Genomic DNA, 22,208 nt, shown 5'->3' with positions numbered 1-22,208 from the left:
TTTAATTTTCAGCACTTGTAAAACTTTTTCTTTCTTTCTTTCTTTTTTTCTTTCCTTGTTTCTTTTCTTCCCCGTTTCTTTCTCTTCTTCTTTCTTCTATTTCCTTCTTTCTTTCTGTCTTGCCTTCTTTCTTCCCTTCCATAAGCGCACAATTCTTCAGAGCATATTTATTCTGGACTCAGTTTCACCAAATGTTTTTTAATGAACTTTGCCCAGAGAGAAAACTGGTCTTTATGATGTTTAATTTTCAACACTTGTAAAACTCTTTCTTTCTTTCTTTCTTTCTTTCTTTCTTTCTTTCTTTCTTTTTTCTTTCTTTCTTTCTTTCCTTGTTTCTTTCCTTCCTTGTTTATTTCTTTTCTTTTTTGTTCTCTTTCCTTCTTTCTTTCTGTCTTGCCTTCTTTCTTCCCTTCCTTTTCATTTTCCTTGATTCGTGCCTCCTTTCTTTCAATCTAGCATTCTTTGTTCCTTCTTTCATGCTTTTTTTCTTTCCTTCCCTAATTTTCTATCTTTCTTTTCTTTCTTTCATGCTTTTGTTTTTCTTTCTTTCTTGCTGTCATGCTTTCTCTTCTCTTTTATGCTTTCTTTTTTCTTTCATGCTTTCTCTTTTTCCTTTAAATCCTTCGTCCCTTCTTTCTTTTTTGTTAATTTCTTCTTGCTTTCTTTCTCTCTTCTTCTATGCCTTCTTCTTTCTCTTATTTTCTCTTCCTTGTTCCTTTCTTTCTTTTATGTCTTTCCTTCCTTCTTTTTTCTTACGTCCTTGCTGTCTTTCTTTCTTTCTTTCTTTCTTTCTTTCTTTCTTTCTTTCTTTCTTTCTTTCTTTCTTTCTTTCTTTCTTTCTTTCTTTCTTTCTTTCTTTCTTCCCTGCTTTCTTTCTTTCTTAAAGGCAAGAGGCTGACAGAACGATTGTTTTTTCTCTGTTAGCCAAGGCCCTTTTGATTTTATTAAAAATATGTATATGACATACTTATTTATAGAGGATTTCAACTGCATGTCATCCATTTGCCTGTGGTTGTGTCATTCCCATTTTTCTTCCACCCACTTGAGCAGGCATCAATGGGCAAATCCACAGCCCACTTCAACCATTAGCGGACCTCACTATGAATTAAGACATGTTGGCCTTTCACAAGAGCACATTGCTGTAGAAACTATTCCCTTCAGTGCCTTGGATTGCTATGGTAATGCGTGCTTTTTTTGAGACCCAAAAACATTTTTGTCTTTAGCCACTTTTTATTTTTTATATTGATGAAGGCCCTGCAGCTTTTTGAACAATACTGTTTTGCAAAAACCATGACAAAACAAGAATTTACCAAAGGCTAGCAGCCAACGCCAAACCTATTGGCTTTGCCAATATTTGTTTCCTCATTTTATGTGTGCTGCATTTTGAGAGTCAAAGAGAAAATCGCCTCAAAGTTAGTTTTTGTTCAGCAAGGTATGCCTTCCTGCACAAAAATGATCCTGACCACAACAAACCAAAGCGACCCTTGACCCTGCTCCATGCAGGTCGCTCACACTCCACAACAGCACAACCTGTTGTGCCTGTGTTTCCCTACTTGCTGCTGCTGCCACTGCTGCGAGTTCGAGGCCCTCCTCCACCTGCAGGCTACCACCTGCGCCTCATCCCTGGTGGCCAGTGGCTGGCCGTAGGTTTGCTTGTACTGAATTGTTCCTGTTTTATTATTTAATTGTTTTGTTTCTCTCCTCCTCTGTTTGCTGTTATTTTGTTGCATTTGTAGGTTACTTTATTCAAGTCTTCAAGATGGTAAGTTAAGTTACAGAGAAGACCCACCAGGAGTGACTAGCTTGCCACTCAGCCTGCCTGGTTCCAACTGCCAGTTGTCACCAGGCTAAGCCCCAAACACTCCATGATGTCACCCAAGGTTCTAGTGGTGACATCATGTGAGTGACCATGGAATCCCCAGAGGTAGAAAGAAGACAGGCTAAATACAACACATCTCCTTTCTTTAGGGAAATCAACAAGATGGAAATATAATAGATAAAATTAGCTTGTGTGTACACATCCATATGAAAGTACACATAGCATCCATTCCACAGATGGAGTTACAAACACATCCCAAACAGTTACAAACACAAGTCACAACAACACGTCCCAAACACAACTAGTCCCAAGACCCATCCCCTTTCCTTGGGAAACACAAACACAAACTGATTCTGGACCAAAATTAATGGAGTCTACTATGCTCCGTAACGGGGTACAACCCTCCCGGTGAACTACACCTTGGAGTAGCCATTGCTCCGTCCCCAATTTTCTAAAAGGGGCACTCAACGGGGTACAACTCTCCCCATGAACTGCACTACTGGCAGTTGGATCCAGGCAGGCTGAGTGGCAAGCTAGTCACTCCTGGTGGGTCTTCTCTGTAACTTAACTTACCATCTTGAAGACTTGAATAAAGTAACCTACATGATACCGGGCTCCAGCTTCTATTTACAACAATTTGCCCTCCTTTTTCCCTTTGTATTTTGTGCCCCGTGCCCTCTTTGCCTTCTGTTACCTCACCGTTCTTGCCCCGGTTTTCCCGCCGCTGCGTCCCCTGCTGCCCTGCAAACCCCGGTCTGTACTCTATTGCCTCTGTTTTCACTGTTTAATTGCCTCATTTTTCCTCCTTCCCTGTTGTTTTCTGTGCCCTGTACCCTCTTTTTGCCTTCTGTTCCCTCGACCCCGTTTTTCCCGCTGCTGCGTCTCCTGTGGCGCTGCCCCCTGCTCGCCCATACGTCCACTCCCCCCTCCCAGCTGCTCCTCTCTCCCATCTCCCCTTCTTATGGCGGCCGTGCCGCTGGCACGACGAAGGAGCGCCTAAGGCAAGCCCATCTTCGCCCGTCCACTCATGGACTGCGCCCAGTGCCAGAACCCCTGGCCCCCGCGACTGACACGATAACCGACACCGCTACGATGCCAGCACCCCCCACGCACTCAAAACCGGACGAATATACACCTGCTTTCTGGCCGCCCCGAAGCGCACCTAAGGACCCTTCTCCTGCCGGAACTGCAGCTTCGCCAGCACCTGACCCGCCAACCCGCCCACCGGTAAACAACCCAACTACATCAGATGCATTCTTCTCAACACCCGCTCTGCATGCAAACAGGCAGTTGAACTCTGGGACCAACTCGACTCAACCTCCCCAGACGTCGTCTTCTTGACAGATACCTGGCTGAACCACTCCCCTGCACCCGACATCGCCATAGCCATCCCGGAAGGCTACAAGATCACCTGCAGGGACCGCACCAACGGAGTAGGAAGAGAAATCACCATCATCCATAGGAACACCCTCAGAGTCTCCACCAACACCGATGACACCCTCAGCACCGCCAAACAGCTGCACTTCCATATCCACACTGACAGCAACACCACCCTCAGAGGAACCCTCATCTACAGACCCCCCCGGACCCCAACCACAGTTCAGCGACTCCATCGCTGACTTCGTTAGCTCACACGCCCTCGCCTCCACGGACTACATCCTCCTCGGGGACCTGAACTTCCACCTTGTGAACAACAATGACACCAACTCCACCACCCTGATCAACAACCTCGCCAACCTTGGACTCAGACAACTCCTCTCAACACCCACCCACTCCGCTGGCCACACGCTTGACCCCATATTCTCCGCAAGCCCCCACATCTCTTTCAACCACACCACCGAACTTCAGTGGACTGACCATCGCTGCATCGACTTCACCTTCTGGAAACCCCATATGCACCACCGCACCCAACAGATCCCTTGCCGCTGCTGGAGCAAAGTCACCGAAGACCAGCTAACCACCACCCTCGCCCGGAGCCCACCCGCCGACCCTGACACCACCGCCTGTAAACTCAGACATTGGATCGACGACTACGCCTACACCCTCGTCCCGTTCAAGAAACCCTCCAACAGCCACATGAGCAAGAAAGCCAGCTGGTTCACTGAAGACCTCCAGGCCTCCAAACAAACCTGCCGAAAACTAGAGAAGAGCTGGCACCATGAACGAACACCATACAGCCCACAAGAACGCCACCCGCAGACACCATCACCTCATCAGATCTGCCAAAAGGGCCTTCTTCAAAGACCGCCTAGACAACAATGCACACAACAGCAAAGAGGTCTTCAACATTGTGAAGGAACTCTCCAACGCCAGCTACAACACCAACGATATCCCACCTTCGCAAGACATGTGCGACTCGCTTTCCACCTTCTTCCATCACAAGATCGCAGACATCCACAACAGCATCAACGCCACGACCGCCCCGGCAACCTCTGATACCTCCTACTCCACGACCACCATCCGCACCGAAAGCCTGCTCTCCTGAACCAACATAAACAATGACAACACCATCAAAATCATGAACACTATCCACTCCGGATCTCTGTCAGACCCATGCCCACACCACATCTTCAACAAAGCCAGCACCAACATCCCACCCCATCTCGGGAAAGCCATCCACATCTCCTTCGAGGCAGTTTCCTTCACGGAGAGCTGGAAGCACGCCGAGATCAATGCCTTACTCAAGAAACCCAAGGCAGACCCCAAGGACCTCATCAACTTCCGGCCCATCTCCCTGCTCCAGTTCCCGGCGAAGGTCATCGAGAAGACCGTCAACAAACAACTGACCCGCCACCTCGAGGAGAACAGCATCCTGGACCCGTCCCAGTCCAGGTTCTGCAGCATCCACAGCAGCAAAACTGCCCTCATCGCCGCCACCGATGACATCAGGGCCCTGCTAGACAATGGAGAAACCGCGGCCCTCATACTCCGGGACCTGTCATCCGCCTTTGACACGGTCTTCCACCACACACTTCGCACACGCTTCTACGATGCCGGGATCCAAGAGAAGGCCCTGAACTGGACCACCACCTTCCTCTCCAGCAGAACACAGAGTGTCTGCTTCCCCCCTTCCGCTCCGAAGCCACTGAGATCATCTGCGGCGTACCCCAGGGCTCATCCCTCAGTCCAACTCTGTTTAACATGTACGTGGCATCGCTCGCCCACGTCGCCTGACTGCATGACCTCAACAACATCACTTACGCCGATGACACCCAGCTGATCCTCTCCCTCACCAAGGGCGCCCAAACTGCCAAAACAAACCTCCATGAAGGAATGAAAGCCGTCCCCGAGTGGATGAAGAACAGCCGACTGAAGCTGAACTCAGACAAAATGGAAGTCGTCATCCTCGTATCCACCCCCTTGGCCTGGGACGTCTCCTGGTGGCCGACCACACTGGGAACAGCTCCAACACCCACCGACCACGCATACAACGTAGGGGCCATCCTCGACTCCACCCTCTTCATGACATAGCAGGTCAACGCCGTCTCTTCCTCCTGCTTCAACACCCTCTGCATGCTCCGCAAGATCTACAAGTGGATCCCCACCAAAACGAGAAGAACGGTCACCCAGGCCCTCGTCAGCAGCAGGTTGGACTACGGAAACGCCCTCTATGCAGGAGCCTCGGCCAAACTCCTGAAATGACTTAAACGCATTCAGAGCGCCTCAGCACGCCTGATCCTCGACATCCCTCGCCACAGCCACATCACACCCCACCTTAGAGACCTGCACTGGCTACCCGTCAATAAGAGGATAACCTTCAAGCTCCTCACCCACGCACCCAAGGCACTCCACAACACCGGACCAGACGACTCAGCTTCTACACCCACACCTGCCAGCTTCGCTCCGCCGACCTTGCCCTCGCCACAGTCCCCCACATCCGAAGAGTGACCTCCGGTGGCAAATCATTCTCCAACCTCACCGCCATGACCTGGAACACCTTCCCCATCCACCTACAGCAGACCCAAGACCTGCTGACCTTCCGAAGACTCCTCAAGACCGGCCGCAGTCGGTAGGGGAGTACATGCCGGGGCGGTGATGTGGGGAGGGGGAGGGGCAAGGTGGGGGTTAGTAATGTATGGATAATGTAGGTTTGCAGGTACGTAAATATTTTAATAAATCAAACGAATGTAGTTGTGCGCACTGCATCCCCAAATGCAATGCAGTGCGCGCAACGAAATTCATTTGATTTATTTAAATTGATTGATTGAACAAAGGCACCTTTGAGACATGACACCAGGGTCCCTGCTTGGCGCTAGGCAGCCACAAGTGCACTATCATTAAGACAGAGCAGAACTGTGCCAAATCTTTGTAAATATGGCGCAGGTTCGGCTGTCTCCTTTTCAGGCAACACAGCGCAGCACCTTCGCAAGCTGCACTTTGTTGCGTTGTGTGAAATCTTAGTAAATCAAGATCTGTATGCTGTACTGGAATTCTAAATAATCCTCAAGCAACAATATATTTTCCTATATTTGTATTCTATCCGTGTTTTAATGAAGTCAAGAAATATGGTCAAATTTATACAATGTTAACAATTGGAACAGGGGACATTTTTGATGATTTCTTTCTAACCACTGAGAAGGAGTGTGGACAGATTGTACATTTCATGCTTTTGGTCTGGATAGAGCTCAAGCTGCGTTCGAAAACACACCTCAGCGTTCTGTTGCTGTTTGTCTTTGCAGCCTCTACCACCATGCCACACATCTATGGAATCTATGCGGGTCTTCAAGGAGCACTGCAGAGTTGCTGAAGAATACCACGAAGTGAAGAAAGAAATTGCAATACTAGAAGAAAGGAAGTATGTACTTTTCTCATAAATTATCTTAATATTTCATCTATTTCCCACTTCATGTATTTGTATTTACTACAAACATCTGCATTAAATAGCTTTTGTATTTTCGTTTTTTTCCACACTAGGTATCCTTTGTTAGTTGACACATGAATATAAACAACTGTTCCACACACAAATATACGTAAAAAGGAAAGCCTTGGAGCTTTTGCTCTCTAATCTTATGTGAAAAAATACATAAATACAAATGCATACGCTTATACATATATGGAGGTTTCTTTCCGGTCAGGCATCCTCATCTACTGGTCTGCTCAACGGTCATTCACATTTAGCTTCCATCCCTCTTTTTAAGTCATCTCAGTCTGGGCTTACACTGCATCTTTAGGTTACAGTAATTCAATGCCAATAATACATTTTCTTTGCACCAATAAGAATCCGATTTTCCAGTAATGTGCATGAAATTTGCAAAGGTATGCCTTTTATGCCCATGATATGTGGATATATTTTATGGACATGTTTGAATGTAATGTAATGTAATGATGATACTTGTAAAGCGCACTGTTACCCCATCTCGGGGTGTCCTGGCGCTGAAGACCGCTGGGGAACCCGTCCTGGCTTTCCCTGTGAGATGGTCCCTTCTGGGTATCTCCAAGGTGAAACCAGGCATCCCCGGCGTCTGTGGGGGGCCGTTGTAGAGATGAGGCAAGCTTAATGCCCAGAGTTGCCGAGTGTGATCCCTGGTTAGAGTAGGCACTGAGGCGAGAATTATCGAGTCCGTTGACCCTGGTCCACGACCCTGCCGCGTCGGGAATTGAACCATGGTCCCGGGCCGTTCTCTGCTTCCGGGTCTGCCGCCTCTAACCAGTGAGCCAAAGCATGCAATGGAATTTGACCATATGTCCAAGAAGTAGAGTCTCAGAATAATCTCTCAACCTCTGTCCAATTTATTTCAGTTTGCTCAACAAATTTGCCTTTTGGAACCTCAATGTTACTTACTGAGGTGATTTATTTTTCTCAAATTCCTTTCAACTCTTGCCCATGGGTGTTGATTCACCAAATTGCCAGGGGTAGTGGACATGACATCAAACACCCTTTGACCTTAATGACATCACAGGAAGTGACATTATATGACCCCTGATAGTATCACACAGTAATACCAAGTTGTGCTTTGCTCTGCGTTGCATTACTTTATATCAAGGGGGAATTCCGTGGATGGTGCATGGGAGTTCTCATGCCATCATCCATAGGTTTTGATGCAAATCCCCATTTACAAACGTTGGTAGACAGGAATTTGTGCCAACATTGTATGCCTCCTTAAGGCAGGCCTATCGAGGAGAATTCTTGTAATTTCTTCTCATTTTTCCAACTTTGCATGTGTGCTGCGCTGGTAGTATCATTAGCGTCGCACACAACCGGACGGAGGGAAAATCTTTGTTTTGCTGCTATACGGTAGGGCGAGGAATTGTGGACTGTTGCACCTTTTAATAATTTTTTTGAATACCATGTTTTTATAACTGTCCTGCATTGTTTCACTTTTGAGCAAAGAGATGCTTGAAAGTCCGCGCTTCAGCTTTACCATGGGGAATCGGCATACAATGGAATCTGGTGTGTGGACGCATCATTAGCATCGCGCACAACCGAACAGGGGAATTCTTTGTTTTGCTGCTAAACAGGAGGGAGTGTGGGGAATTGTGGACTGTCGCACCTTTTAATAATTATTTAAAAAAATCTTGTTTATAAAACTGTACTGCACTGTTGCACTTTTGAGCAAGAAGTTGCTTGGAGGTCAGCAATCCAGCTTTATCACGGTTAATCGGCACATAATTGCATCTAGTGTGTGGACAATCAGAGGGCGCGCCGTTGGCACACCAAAGGCGTGTCAAAGGCAAGGCCGTCTGCGCCAGCCCGTGTCCGAACAGATCCAAGGGCCAGGAACCCTGGTTCTTCACTAGTAGGTGAAATATCTAATTTTTCCTCACAACTCCTAGCCCTGTGAGAGGCCTTAAATGATAGTTGGCTCTATTCCACAGATTTGCTTACAGGAGAAACAATATGTAAACACTGCTCCTCGCCCCTCTCATGGTTGACTAATCCTAAGCCCCAGATAAATGAGAAAGGTAAGTGGCACATCTATCCTATTAAGTGTAAATCACTGCCCTGCCACAAGTTAGCCTCGTTGCCTTCTTAGAGGACAAAAAACACAGAGGCAGTATTTTTTATCAAAACATTTCTCCATGCTGACTCAGGGCCTGATTTGGTTGAAGCCTTGCCCCCGTCATAACACCGGATATTATATTCACTGTTCAGATCGAGAAAATAAGAAGGGAGGAGGTATTGCGATCATTCTTAAAGAAGAATTTAGTTCTCAAATCTAGTGAGATGAGTTTTAAATTAGATTAGTGAGCTTCACCAGTAAAGACACCTCAAATCAGTATCACTAGACCTATTTTAAATTACTTCCTTCCACCACACATTCCTCCCGGCCCACACCTCATCATACAGCAAACTTAAAAGATCTCTCGCAAAGAGCCCCTTCGCGGGTGCCCATGGAGCATTGCAGCACCCGTCCATTGAGGAGCATGCTCAGATGATGATGACCTTTCGGGGTGTATGAGGGCACTTGCTCCTATTGGAGCTTATTCCAATGACCTGAAAACCTACTTTTTTTCAATTCGTCATTTTTCCTATCTTTTTGCAAGGAACTGCACACTCCTGCATTAAAGTTATGACCAAAGGGAGCATGTGTGCTAGACTTAGCTAAAAGCTCCTGGTTACTCTTGTTTGAAGAAACTTTTAAATGTTCAAGACCCATTGCCAATAATTTGATTAGATCATTTCATTATCCTGCTTACTCTGGACACTCTTTACTTGCCTTCTAATTGTCAAACAGGCACTTTGGCCAAATTGCTAATTGAATACTGGATACAAGCCCACATTGAGTCAAGACCTAGCTTAGGTCTAGATCCTAGTATAGCAAGCGTGAACATTTCCTAGTGGATTACATCCACCCTTGATTAAGTTATCCCTCAAACAGTCTACACCAGAAGAGTGAAAGACACATCTGCATCCTGGTATACCACCAACCTCCAGGAACTTGAACAGAAATGTAAAAAAGCCAAAAGGTTCTGGAGAAGAGATTATTGGGAGACAAGCAAACAAAAGTAATGAGAAACCATTAGTGTATCATGCAGAAATAAAAAAAAAGCCCAAGCATCATACTTCAAGGAAAAAACTAACGGTGCTGTGAACTCCTCGCATAAAAAGTTTAGTATAGTTAACTTTCTATCAGAGCCCTCCTCTATGGGGCTTTCTCCTGAACCCTCACCTTTCCGCTGTAACAACCTTGCTAGATTTTTACAGGATAAAATTCCGAACACAGAGAGAGACTTTTAACCGTCCATGGATATCAACAATAGAAGGTATATGTAAGACTTGCAGAGTTTAAACCATCCTTTGCTCAGTTTCCTTCCCCCTGAAATCAGATAGCTTTTTAGAAATCCTGAGTAAAATTAAATCCGGCTCCCCCAAAGATACTGTCCCACCATGTATCTTAGCTAAAGTAGCCGGTCAGATACTTCCGACCTGCCTGGAATTGGCTAACCTCTCTTTGACTTGGATTAGTCCCTCTGGCATGGAAACATGCTGTGGTCAAAGCACTATTAAAGAAGTCTAATTTGGATCCTCTTGTTTTAGGAAATGATCATCCAATCTCACTGCTTCCTGGGGGTGTCTCTTTGTCTGGATTCCTTGAAAAGTATGATATCCTCCATCGCACACAGACCGGAGTTCGACCCTACCACGGCACAGAAACTGTCCTCATTGCAGTGGTTGAAGAAGCCAGGAAACTGCTAGACCAAGGAGGCTCAGCAGCCATCATATTTCTAGATCCCAGCTCAGGTTTTGATACAGTTTTACAGATTCACAACATTCTTGCTGAAAGATTACAGAATGCTGGAATTTCGGGACTGCCCTGGCCTGGCTGAGATCTTTCTTGGAAAACAGGTCTTTTCAGGTTTTCTATGGACATCATATATCTTTCCCGTAGAATGTGGTATACCCTAGGGATTGTATCTGAGCCCTACTCTTTTTAATGTCTATATGAGGTTACTTGCAGATGTTGTCCATCCCTTTGAGATATCGATAGTCTCATATGCAGATGACACCTAATTGGTCGTCTCTGTCTGGCAAAGCCAGGCCTCCCCTCTCCCCCCGCATTAGGCAGCTGTCTTGAAAAGTTGCGGACTGGATAAACAGCTCATGCCTTAATTAAACTGAGGTAAATCAGAGCTCATGAGTCTTGGCAAAAATATAATTTCCTCACCGAATCTGAGCTGGCCTAGCTGTCTGAGCCCCCTTTCCATTCTCAAAACAACCATAATGAGTCTAGGTATGTGGCTGGACAAATTCTTTTCTTTCGACATTCAGGCAGCAAAGCTTGCTGCCATATTATTATTATTTGCATCTTGCATAGCGCATGGTTACTCGCACTGGATTTCATCAAGGCTACGCTCATTAAGAGAGGACTGGACGGAGTATTACTAAAGGGTGACATTTTTCCTAAACAGCAAAGTTTAAGGATGTTTCCTAAAAGCTGATTCTGACATCTCCAGTCTGAGGTGTAAAGGCAGTGAATTCCACTGCTTGGCAGCCAGGTGCCTGAAGGAGATGCCACCAAAGCATTTTCTATTGTATTTAGGAATGCTAACCAGTCCAGTTCCAGCCGATCTCAGGTAGCACGTGCGTTGGTACGAATGTATCATAAGACAGAGATATTTCGGGCCTTGGCCCTGTGGGCATCACACAGGGCTTTGAAGGAGATCAACTCCTCAATAGGGAGCCAATGGAGAGTTTCCAGGGCACGGCCAGTGGGCCCAAATCTCTGGATATTTAACAGCATCTGAGCTACCACCTTTTGCACCTGTTGGAGCACATATATGCTCCTTTTCGATGCCCTCAGATAATGAACATTACAGTAGTCAAATCTGGATGTCACCAGGGCCTGGACTGCCTTCTTTTTGGCACAGTCTGGGATGAGCCTTAGGATTTTCTTAAGCATTTTTAGAATCCAGAAACAGGCACCTTTGAGGGTGGAGATTTGATCTGAAAAGGATAATGTGGAGTCGAACCAAACCCCAAGATTTTTGACTTTGTGGCTCAGAGATCCTAACATACTGGGACACAAACTTGAGAACCGGATGGAAGGTTGTCTCCCGACTACTAAAATATCCGTTATACTGGCCTTTAGTCTGAGGCAGCTATGTTTCATCCAGTTTGCCATGTCCTCTAGGCAAAGCTTGAAATCCTCTGCCGCTTGGGGGTTGTCCAGGTCAAGATGAGGATCTGCTGTGTGTCATCTGCATATGACACTGTCTGCACCCCAGGCTTGTCCAGAAGGTCTGCCAGTGGTCGCATATACAAATTGAAAAGGGTCGGGCTCAGTGCTGAGCCTTGAGGCATGCCCTGTTTCAGATGCTCAGTGGACGATGGCAGCTGTGCCCTGTTCCAGAATCGATGGGGATGCAGGGTCTAAAGGAGACCTGATTTAACTTTGAGCGTTAGGCTGTACGTATAAGTCTCTGCGATAGTTTTCAGATTAAGAAGCTTACTCGGGGCATCTGGCCGCGTGCAGGTAGAAAATCATGTTTTAAAGGTCCTAGCACTCTCAGGAAAGGAAATATAGATGTTATTGGCCTTGTCCAGAAAGGATTGTGCAATCTGCTCACAACGGTCAGTTGAAGGAGGAATTGCCGCTGCGGTGTATTCCAAGGAGGTGAGAGACTTAATTATTTGGAAAAGTTCCCTAGTTGAATTTTTCGAATGTTCAATTTGTAGGGCATAGTAGTTTGCACGGGCATGCCTGAGATCTTTGTGTCTACTTCTTTAATGCTGCAAGGTACGTGAGTTTATGATGTTCATTGTACTCTTTGCGCCATGTGCATTCTGACCTTTTGCAGGACCAGGGTGCGGAGGGTTTGGTCCGCCTACTGGTAACTAACTTCAGAGGTGCTAGGGTGTCTAGGGGATGATTGATCCACCGCTTGAGCTGTGTGTTGGCCGATGATGGACAGACTTCAAAAGTGGGTCAATTAGAATTTAGGAGTTTAGTAAAGGAGGTGGGGTGATCTGGGCCCATTTACGTGAACCAAATGGGATCAGGTGGTGGTCTGACCATGCCACCGGGTTGGATTTGGCCACTGCTAAAAAGTGTTAGTAAAGATAGGGTCCTGAATATGGCTCAGAGCATGTGTGGGGGTGTTGACCAATTGGGAAAGTTGGAGTAAGCTCAAATATTCCATAAGATTTTTCGTGGTCGGGCAGTTCTTGTATATATGCATATTAAGGTCACCTAAAACTATAAAGTTTGCGTATTGAATTGCATAATCTGGAATCGTGCCTGCTAAACTATTTACAAAAGTCACAGCTGGGCCGGAGGGAGATAAATTAAAAACCCTGCTAACGTGAATTGACTAATCAGGGTTAAGCTGAAAAAGGCTGCCTCAGCATTAGTGATCGGCTTCAGCTGGCAATGCAGACAGCATTTAAAAATTATTGAATATGTTATGGTCAACTGAAAATGCTCCGAGGTTGGTGGTGCAGGCCATTATTCTCTCCCACCTGGACTACAGCAATTCTCTCTACCTGGGAGCCCCAAAGGGGCGACACAAAAGGAAAATTACAGGTGGTACAGCATTCTGCTGCTCGAATTCTATTTAACCTACCTTGACACCAATCCGCCCGACAAGCCCCCTTCATTGGCTTCCGGTGGTTGAAAGGATAACATTTAATTCTCTCTGTTTCCGGTAGGGCACTCCTTGATAAAAAGCCTTCAATCTCCCATACTTTGCTATCTCCTTATCTCTCTAGGAGAATCTTGCAATCCTCCGTGGCCCATCTGCCCCAGGACCTTAGGTCAGAAAGGCAAGATGTCGAGGGCGCTCTTTTCGCTTACAATGCTGCTAAACTTTGGAATAGCCTTCAGTTCCCCCTGAGATTAGCCAAAAAAGAACTTCCTTCTCGAAAGCTATTACAGATCTGGCTTTTCCAGAATAGATCCTCTTAAATTCCTCCAATGGGTTTGTGGCGCAATATCAGCTATGGGCTGCCTAAGGGTAGCTATGCTTACCAAGTGCCATATAGAACAGAATCGAAAAGCACAAATACATAGGGAAAAGCCTTAAAGTTTCAGAGAACACACACACCCTTGAACTCTAGCACAAGGGAGTATGCGATGGCGCATGGCTTCCAAAAGGGCACAAACACATGAGGAGAGACATATTTGCCACATCTTATCAGATATGGTGCATTTTGTCTCTCTTCCTTTGATGCACGGCGTGCACCAACTTTGGTGCAGCATTGCCTTACGACAAAGAATAGTAAGTCACTACCTGTCACTTCACTTTCACATGTGCTTACACATATAGAAACATTTTCTCACACATATACTTGCTCTCTCTCAATTAAACACACTCTCACCCACAAGCATGCATACAACATACATTTAAAACTCATTTTACTTACCATAGTGGTAACCATAGATCCTAAGTGTGCTGCATTTTTTATTACACTAATAGTGAATAATATTCTATTATTCGCTATTAGTATGATGAAAAACAGGCAGGCAATAAGGAATGCAGAGCTGCCCCCCTCTCCCCCTGTGATCATGGTTTCGAGTTTATCCCCTCTGAGTTTAGTCAGGGCTCGAGTTGAGAGTAGATGTGGGTGGGCTCCATCTAGCCTCTATTTGCAGGCGGGGGAAGGGTCTCAGGGCCGGACTGGGAACCAAAACCGGCCCCGGCAAAGTGCTCGGCCGGCCCCCGGGGGGGAGGTCTGAGCTCTTTGCCGGGGCCGGTTTTCAGCTGATTTTGTTGCAGGGCCTATTTTGCAGCTATGCTGCATAAACGCAATGTAACAACACCGGCCCACAGGGGCCCAAAACCGGCCCCTACCCTTGCGGCGCACATGGAGATTGCTCGGTGCCCGCAACAGCCAGACCGTCCTGAAGGGTCTTATCAGATTTCAGCTTCACCAATAACAAAAGCCGAAGTTAATGGGCCATTAGGCCTCTTTTTGTTGGAGTACCCTGGCTCGGAGCTATCGGGAGGCTCACACTAGATGCAATGGAGGGGTAACAAAGACTCACATCGTTTCACTTCACAGGTACTTCAGAGAGAAATGCATTTGACTTTATTCTGTCCCTGTATATAAGATATGCATACATTGTAAGAATGTCAGATGTGTTGGTATTTACACAAATAACAATTTAAATATCACTATTTTGTTTTATTTTTTATAGAGCTTTAGCACTACTCAGCCTAAAACAGGGTGTCAGAGCGCTTTACATCACACGTACAGATTAAACATTGACAATAAATAATTTGTGTGTACATCAATATAAAGGATGTCTTACGTAAGACAGTGAGGCTGACAAGTTGTTGGATCCACAAGTCCTTCATACCTTTCTGTGCTATTCTAGAGGGATTACAATTTATGAACTGCAAGTAAGAAAATGATCTCTGCCTTAAAAGCAGTAACCCACTTACCCATATACATAAAATAAAAATCTACCATCTGCATGTTACATAATGTGCTTTGCAGGAGACATAATAACCCTCTATGCTACATTGATTCAAAACTAAGACTGAGCAAAAAACAGATCTCTCCAGCAAATGCGTTATCCTCCAAAGTTATCTTACTAGTATTATTATTCCTTAAGATTTAGCTGGCACACAAAGAACTCTGCAGCAGGTGTCTCAACCCGATAAGATATTTTAAAATACAGACATTGCAACCAATTAAGCAGAACATGTTTACTGCCACGTTTCTCTTATGTGGTACAAAAGGGGGTGGTAATGGACGGAGCATCTGAACCAATCAAACACTACCACCCAGTCAAAAGATCTGGGCTTAATCCATCCCCCTTCTTTAGCCCACTCTGCCACCCCAGTTCAGACATGGCTATATGCAAATCAGTCTGACCCTGTGCCTCATGGGAACAGTCCTTATGGCGGCCAAAAGCGGTTCAGATGCTCCGTCCATTACCACCCCCTTTTGTACCACTTTTGGCCGCCATAAGTGTGGCAGGGAATGCTCAGACGTGAGTCCTTTGCTCACTTTGCCACTAGATTCAAGCAAGCCGGGCTGAAGACGGCTGGAATGCCAGAAACCGGTCCCAGGATGCTTGTTTCCGGTCCAGGGAAGACATGGCTTGGCAGTTCGGGCTGGACTGTTCCCATGGGGCACAGGGTCAGACTGATTTGCATATAGCAATTTCTGAACTGGGGTGGCAGAGTGGGCTAAAGAACGGTGATGGGTTAAACCCAGATCTTTTGACTGGGTGTGAGTGTTTGATTGGTTCAGATGCTCCGCCCATTACCACCCCCTTTTGTACCACGTTTCTCTTATGTGGCAGGGTTTAAAAAAGCATTTATAAGTTGAAGCCCAGATTCTGCATCAGCGTTGGGTCAATATTTTGGCACAACCCCAAAGCAAAATGTAATTTTCTAAATATTGTATTGCTCTCAAATGTACTTATGATAGACATGCTAAATATATGTGAGGTCTTAAGTTCGGATGCCTCTTCTTGTGAGGTCATGAGTTCTGATGTCACTTCCTGTGAAGCCACATGCGATGTCATGCGCTGTGATGTGATGCCTTGTGATGTCACTCCCTGTGATGTCACACACTGTGGTGTCACTTCCTGTGATGTTACGTGTTGTGATGTCACATCCAATCTGTCTAACTTGCTGAGTTCCCCCACTTCTTTTTTTTAGAACTTGAGCCCTGAGTCTAGAGATCACAAAAGCTGTGACAGGGATTCCAAGGGGCAAACCAGTGGTCACTCAGGAGACCCCTGGAGACTCCTAAATGATGTCCATGCTCTTAAGACTTTTGCCTATCTTGTCAATTTCCAGAGAGCAGAGAATCATCCAACACAGCTTTTAGCTTGTATGTAAAGATTTCATCACATCACCCCAAAGGCAAGTTCAAGTTCGGAGATTTGTATAGCGCACTATTCACCCAGAGGGTCTCAAGGCGCTTGAGGGAGGGGGGGGGTGCTTTACTTGTCGAATATCCAAGTTTTTAGTTGCTTTCTGAAGGCAAGGTGGTTCTGTGTAAGGCGGAGGTGGGTGGGAAGAGAATTCCAGGTTTTGGCCGCTAAGTAGGAGAAGGATCTTTCCCCCATGGTGGATTTATGGATGCGCTGAAAGCGGCGAGGGCTTGATTGGACAATCGTAGTTGGCGGGAGGGGGAGTAGAAGGACAGTCGCGTGTTGAGGCAATCGGGTCCTTGGTCGTAGAGGGCTTTGTGTGCGTGGGTGAGGAGGCGGAACGTTATTCTCTTGTTGACGGGGAGCCAATGGAGGTCTTTGAGGTGGTCAGAAATGTGAGCTTGCCGAGGAATGTCCGATATGAGTCTGGCTGAGGCGTTTTGGATTTGTTGGAGTTTTTCTGTAGTTTGGCTGTGGTTCCGGCGTAGAGGGTGTTTCCGTAATCCAGTTGGCTGGTGACCAGTGCGTGGGTGACCGTCTTTCTTGTTTCGGTGGGGATCCAACGGAAGATTTTTTTGAGCATGCGGAGGATGTTGAAGCAAGATGATGAGACGGCGTTGGCTTGTCTGGTCATCGAGAGGGAGGAGTCCAGGATGAAGCCAAGGTTACGTGCGTTATCCGTAGGTCTGGGTGCGGTTCCCAGGGCTGGTGTCCACCAAGAGTCGTCCCAGGCAGAGGGGGATGATCCTAAGATGAGGACTTCCGTTTTGTCCGAGTTCAGTTTTTGCGGCTGTTCTTCATCCACTCGGCTACGTCTTTCATCCCTTTGTGTAGGTTGGTTTTGGCGGTGTTTGGGTCTTTGGTGAAGGATAGGATCAGCTGAGTGTCGTCTGCATAGGAGATAATGTTGAGGTTGTGTTGGCGTGCAATGGATGCGAGGGGACTCATGTATACGTTGAAGAGGGTGGGACTGAGTGAAGATCCTTGTGGTACGCCGCAGATGACTTCGGTGGCCTCTGATCTAAAAGGGGGGAGGCGGACTCTCTGGGTTCTTCCGGCGAAGAACGAAATGATCCAGTCCAATGCTTTCCCTTGTATTCCGATGTTGCTGAGGCGTTGTATGAGGGTGCTATGACAGACTGTGTCGAAGGCTGCGGAGAGGTCGAGTAGGATGAGGGCAACTGTTTCTCCGTTGTCCAGTAGTGTTCGAATGTCGTCTGTTGCTGCGACGAGGGCGGTTTCAGTGCTGTGTTTGGCTCGGAAGCCGGACTGTGAAGGGTCGAGGGATTTGTTGGATTCGAGGAAGGCGGCGAGTTGACTGTTGACGGCTTTCTCAATGACTTTGGTAGGGAATGAGAGGAGCGAGATGGGGCGGTAGTTCTTAAGTTCAGTGGGATCTGCTGTGGGTTTCTTCAGAAGGGCGCTGAGTTCGGCATGTTTCCAGCTTTCCGGGAAGGTAGCGGAGTTGAAGGAACAGTTGATGACATCGCGGAGATGGGGTGCGATGATGGAGTCTGCTTTGTTGAAAATGTGGTGGGGGCATGGGTCAGTTGGCGATCCTGAGTGGATGGAGTTCATAAGGCGGATGGTGTCTTCGGTGGTGATTGGGTTCCAGGCGCACAGGTTGTTAGAGTGCGGTTTTGGTTCGGAGGTGTGTGGGGTGGACTGGTCTTCGGATTGGTTTTCAAAGCTGTTATGTATATCGGCGATTTTGTTGTAGAAGAATGAGGATAGAGAGTCGCAGAGTTCTTGGGAGGGAGTGATGTCGTTGGTGCCAGCGGTGGGGTTGGTAAATTCTTTGACGATGTTGAATAGTTCCTTGCTGTTATGGGCATTGTTGTCAAGTCGGTCCTTGAATGCTGATTTCTTGGTGGATCGGATCAGTTGGTGGTGTTTGCAGGTGGCGTTCTTGAAGGTGGCCAGGTTGTCAGAGGTTGGGTTTTTTCTCCAGGCTTTCTCGTGAGTCCGACAGATCTTCTTGGATTTCTTAAGGTCATCGTTGAACCAGGGGTCTTTTTTGCTATTTTGCTTGAAAGGATGGTTCTTCAAGGGTGCTAGTTCGTCATCGCTATGGGTGATCCATAGTGGTATGACAGGGGGGTTTTGGTGGAGCGAAGTGAAGAGCTGGTCGTGGTGATTTTGTTCCAGTTTCTTCAAGGAATAGGATGTAGTGGGTTGTGGGTCATGGTCTTTTTGTAGCTGAAGTGAACGCAGCTGTGGTCCGTCCAATGGAGGGCTGTGGTGTGATCGAAGGAGATGTGCTTGCTGGAGGTGAAGATAGGGTAATCCATAAAAAAAAATATATATATATAATACATAAAAACATAAATGGACAAGGCCCTACCTACCTGCAACAGAAATTCATTCCCTACATCCCGTCTAGGCCACTTAGATCCAGCACAAGCCATCAACTGGTGGTTCCTCGTGTCAAGAAGACCAGACACGGAGGCAGAGCACTGTCCGTAGCAGGACCCAATCTATGGAATCGACTCCCCTTAAATCTCAGACTCTGCACCTCTCACATACAGTTTAGAAAACTCCTCAAAACTGTTTTATTTAAAAATGAGATCTAATCCGTATTAGTGTTCCTTTCTGTATTTGTTGGCTGGCCCAAAAGCGCAGAGATACTCCTGATGGAGTCGATTCCAGCGCTATATAAGCTTGTAAATAAATAAATAAATAAAGGGTCGAGCGTGTGTCCGGCAAGGTGGGTGGGGGTGTCAACAAGTTGTTTGAGTCCGAGATTGTTCAGGTTGTCCACAAGGGAGGTGGTGTTGCTGTCGTTTTTCTTTTCCAAATGGAAGTTGAGGTCTCCTAGTAGAATGTAGTTCTCGGAGGTGAGGGCATGTGGGCTGATGAAGTCAGTGATGTCTTCACTGAATTGTGAGCGGGGTCCTGGTGGTCTGTAGATGAGGGTGCCTCTGAGTGTGGTCTTGGGGTTGGTGTGGATCTGGAAGTGAAGGTGTTCAGCGTTAGCGAGGTTATTGTCGGAGCTGGTTGTGATGCGGATGGTGTTCTTATGGACGATGGCGATGCCTCCTCCTGTTTGGTTGATGCGGTCCTTTCGGATGATCTTGTAGCCGTCCGGGATGGCTATGGCGATGTCGGGTGCTGAAGAGGCGTTCATCCAGGTTTCTGTAAGGAAGGCGACGTCCGGTGAAGTAGTGTCGAGTAGGTTCCAGAGTTCAATGGAGTGACTGTGGACCGATGATAAAAAAAAGGTAAGGTCTCAATTCACGAATTAGGGCCTCAACTACAGTACGGTGGATGGGACCGCTAGTTGCAGGGGTGACAGAGGTCGGGCTCCATACGATCTTTTGAGCAGGTCTTTTGTTATCTAGAGTTTGCAACTTTGAGGTGAGAAATTTTTGCAGAAAGCGATTTTGCTGATACGGAGGAAGCACTTTCAGTGAAATTGCTCCATGTCAGACGCAAGCCATTTTGCAGCCTAGCTCTGCGTCACTTTTTTGTAAATGAGGCCCGGAATACTTGGAAACAGGGGGTCTCATTTACAATGAAGCTGCGCCACCAAAGCATCAGTTTTTGTGACACTCCTGTGATGCATGGGCCTGCTCCATATTTACCAGGCAGCACTAAACCACTTTGCATGGCTTAATGTGGCCTTGTAAATATTGTCCCTCTTAACATAGTTTTCTGCATTAAAGGGGTGTGCAATGGGTGTTTTTGGGGCGTTTTGACACTGCCCCAGATTTAGGAAGAATCGTAACTCTAAGGCAATGCCAAAAACGTATGCCTCCCCAGGGGAGGTGTAAGGGAGGCACAACAAGAAGAAATGCCTTTATTTCCTCTCTTTTTTCCTTTTTCAATGTGTGCTGCATTCTGCAGGACACATAGAAAAAGTGAAAAGTCGCTGGTGATTGTTTTTGTGCAGGAAGGTTTCCCTTACTGCACAAAAACAATGGCACAAAGGTGCCTGCATTGGCGCAAGGCACCCCATTGTGCGTAACCCTGGCGGAGTTTGCGGAGATTTGCCTACTCCGCGCTCCGTTGCGAACGTGGAGGTAGGCAAAACTTTGCCTCCATGGTGGAGCAGAGTTAGCCGCTCCCTCCCCCCAAAATTCTTTAAAAATGATAAAAGAAGGCACTTACCTGTGTTTCTGCCGCCTCCCCTGCCTGGCCGCTCCCCTTCCTGCTCCTCTCGCATCCTTCTTCATTGAAAGAAACACTAGGTTGTATGTCTTGCGAGTGCGCATGCGAGGAAGCGGTGCAAAGCGTAGCTCCTCAGAGTTTTTTTAAAACTCTGTGGAGCTACGTGTAGAGGCACTACGCCAGCTCTGCACATCCTTAATTGAGCGACAGCGCAGAGATAAAGGACAGGAAAGCATTGCATCTGATAGATTCTGCGCATTCCTCCCTGTTTCTTTTGCCGTAGGGCAGCACCCCTGGAAGGACTGCGGCACTGCCCTACGGCAAAATCATGTATATAAGGCACAGGTTTGCATGCTGTATGATAACCTATATATTTACAATACTAATTGTGACGCTAAAATGACAGAAATATAAGGTGAAAACTTACGTTTTGTTTCACTGAACATTTCAGAAAGGAGCTGATAGCCAGGCTGGATCAAGCAGAAAAAGAAAATGTTGACGGAGCACATATTGCCTTGGAGTATGAAGAGCTGACAGAGGAGAACCAGGCCTTGTACCTGGCCCATTCCAGGTGTAAAGAACAACTAGAAAAACTCAGAATACAGTATCAGAAGAGACAGGGGTCTTCATAGCTTTCCACTGATAGGGCTCCTCCTAGCTTTCCACTGACAGGGCTCCTCCTAGCTTTCCACTGACAGATGCTGAAAACCATCAAGAAAGAACATTGAATTTCCATTTGAGGTTGCCTACAACAGACAGAATCCCAAAACAATATATTTTACTACAGAAATATGTAACAATTGATGCATGATTTAATACTGTGGGGCCACATTTGTAAAACACTGAACACAGGTTTGATCATTCTAATCAGGTACACTACACTTTCCACCAATGGAAATGGTTGCATCACAAACAATCTTCACAAGACCGTACTCATGTCGGATTGTACAACTTTTGGCCCAATGTTAATGGTATATTATAGAATGGCTATTTCATGGTATGTTATGTCCTATACTGTCCACTATGCTATCAGCACAGCTCAGAATATTATTTGAGTAGGTCAGCAAACATGAAATAAACAAACTAATGGAATGGAAAAGTATTGAATATCTGAGAATGAATCCTACCGATGGCAGGTAGCAGTCTCAAGGGCACTTGACTCAAAACTCTACAGTGCCTATGTGTGTATTAAAGCACTTTTTTTTAAAGGATGGGTGCTTGAACATGTCCCCTGTTAGGTAAAACATTCCGAAATTCTTACAATTTATAAAAGAATACGGATTGTGGTTGGCAGTAGATTTTATTGTAAAACTGTGTTTAATTCAGGTTACTTGAGTAAATGTTGAAGCCAACCAGCTGATCATAGTTTTTTTTCAGTTTAGTTGAAGCACCTCATAAATTTCAATAGTCACTGAAATTATTAAAATTCATACTTAAGTTAAAGTTGAAAAAACTCATGAAATATATTAAATGCAAATTCACAGTGAGATACCATTGTGTCAGGA

General features: G+C 46.3%; 1 protein-coding gene across 2 annotated transcripts in view; it reads left to right on the top strand.

Moving 5' to 3' along the window:
• Positions 1-21,905, top strand: part of MAP3K7CL (MAP3K7 C-terminal like) — a 187,415-nt gene extending 165,510 nt beyond the window's left edge. For both annotated transcript variants that reach the window (XM_086934015.1, XM_086934016.1), the window contains exons 4-5: positions 6,499-6,614; positions 21,155-21,905. In XM_086934015.1, coding sequence (XP_086790141.1) covers positions 6,499-6,614; positions 21,155-21,335 — 297 coding nt within the window. In that variant the 3' untranslated portion in view covers positions 21,336-21,905. The remainder of the gene's footprint in view (positions 1-6,498; positions 6,615-21,154) is intronic.
• Positions 21,906-22,208: the final 303 nt, after the last annotated feature.

Source organism: Lissotriton vulgaris, chromosome 8 (assembly GCF_964263255.1).
Source record: "Lissotriton vulgaris chromosome 8, aLisVul1.2, whole genome shotgun sequence".
Lineage (NCBI taxonomy): Eukaryota > Metazoa > Chordata > Amphibia > Caudata > Salamandridae > Lissotriton > Lissotriton vulgaris.
This window is presented reverse-complemented; position numbering and strand designations above follow the sequence as displayed.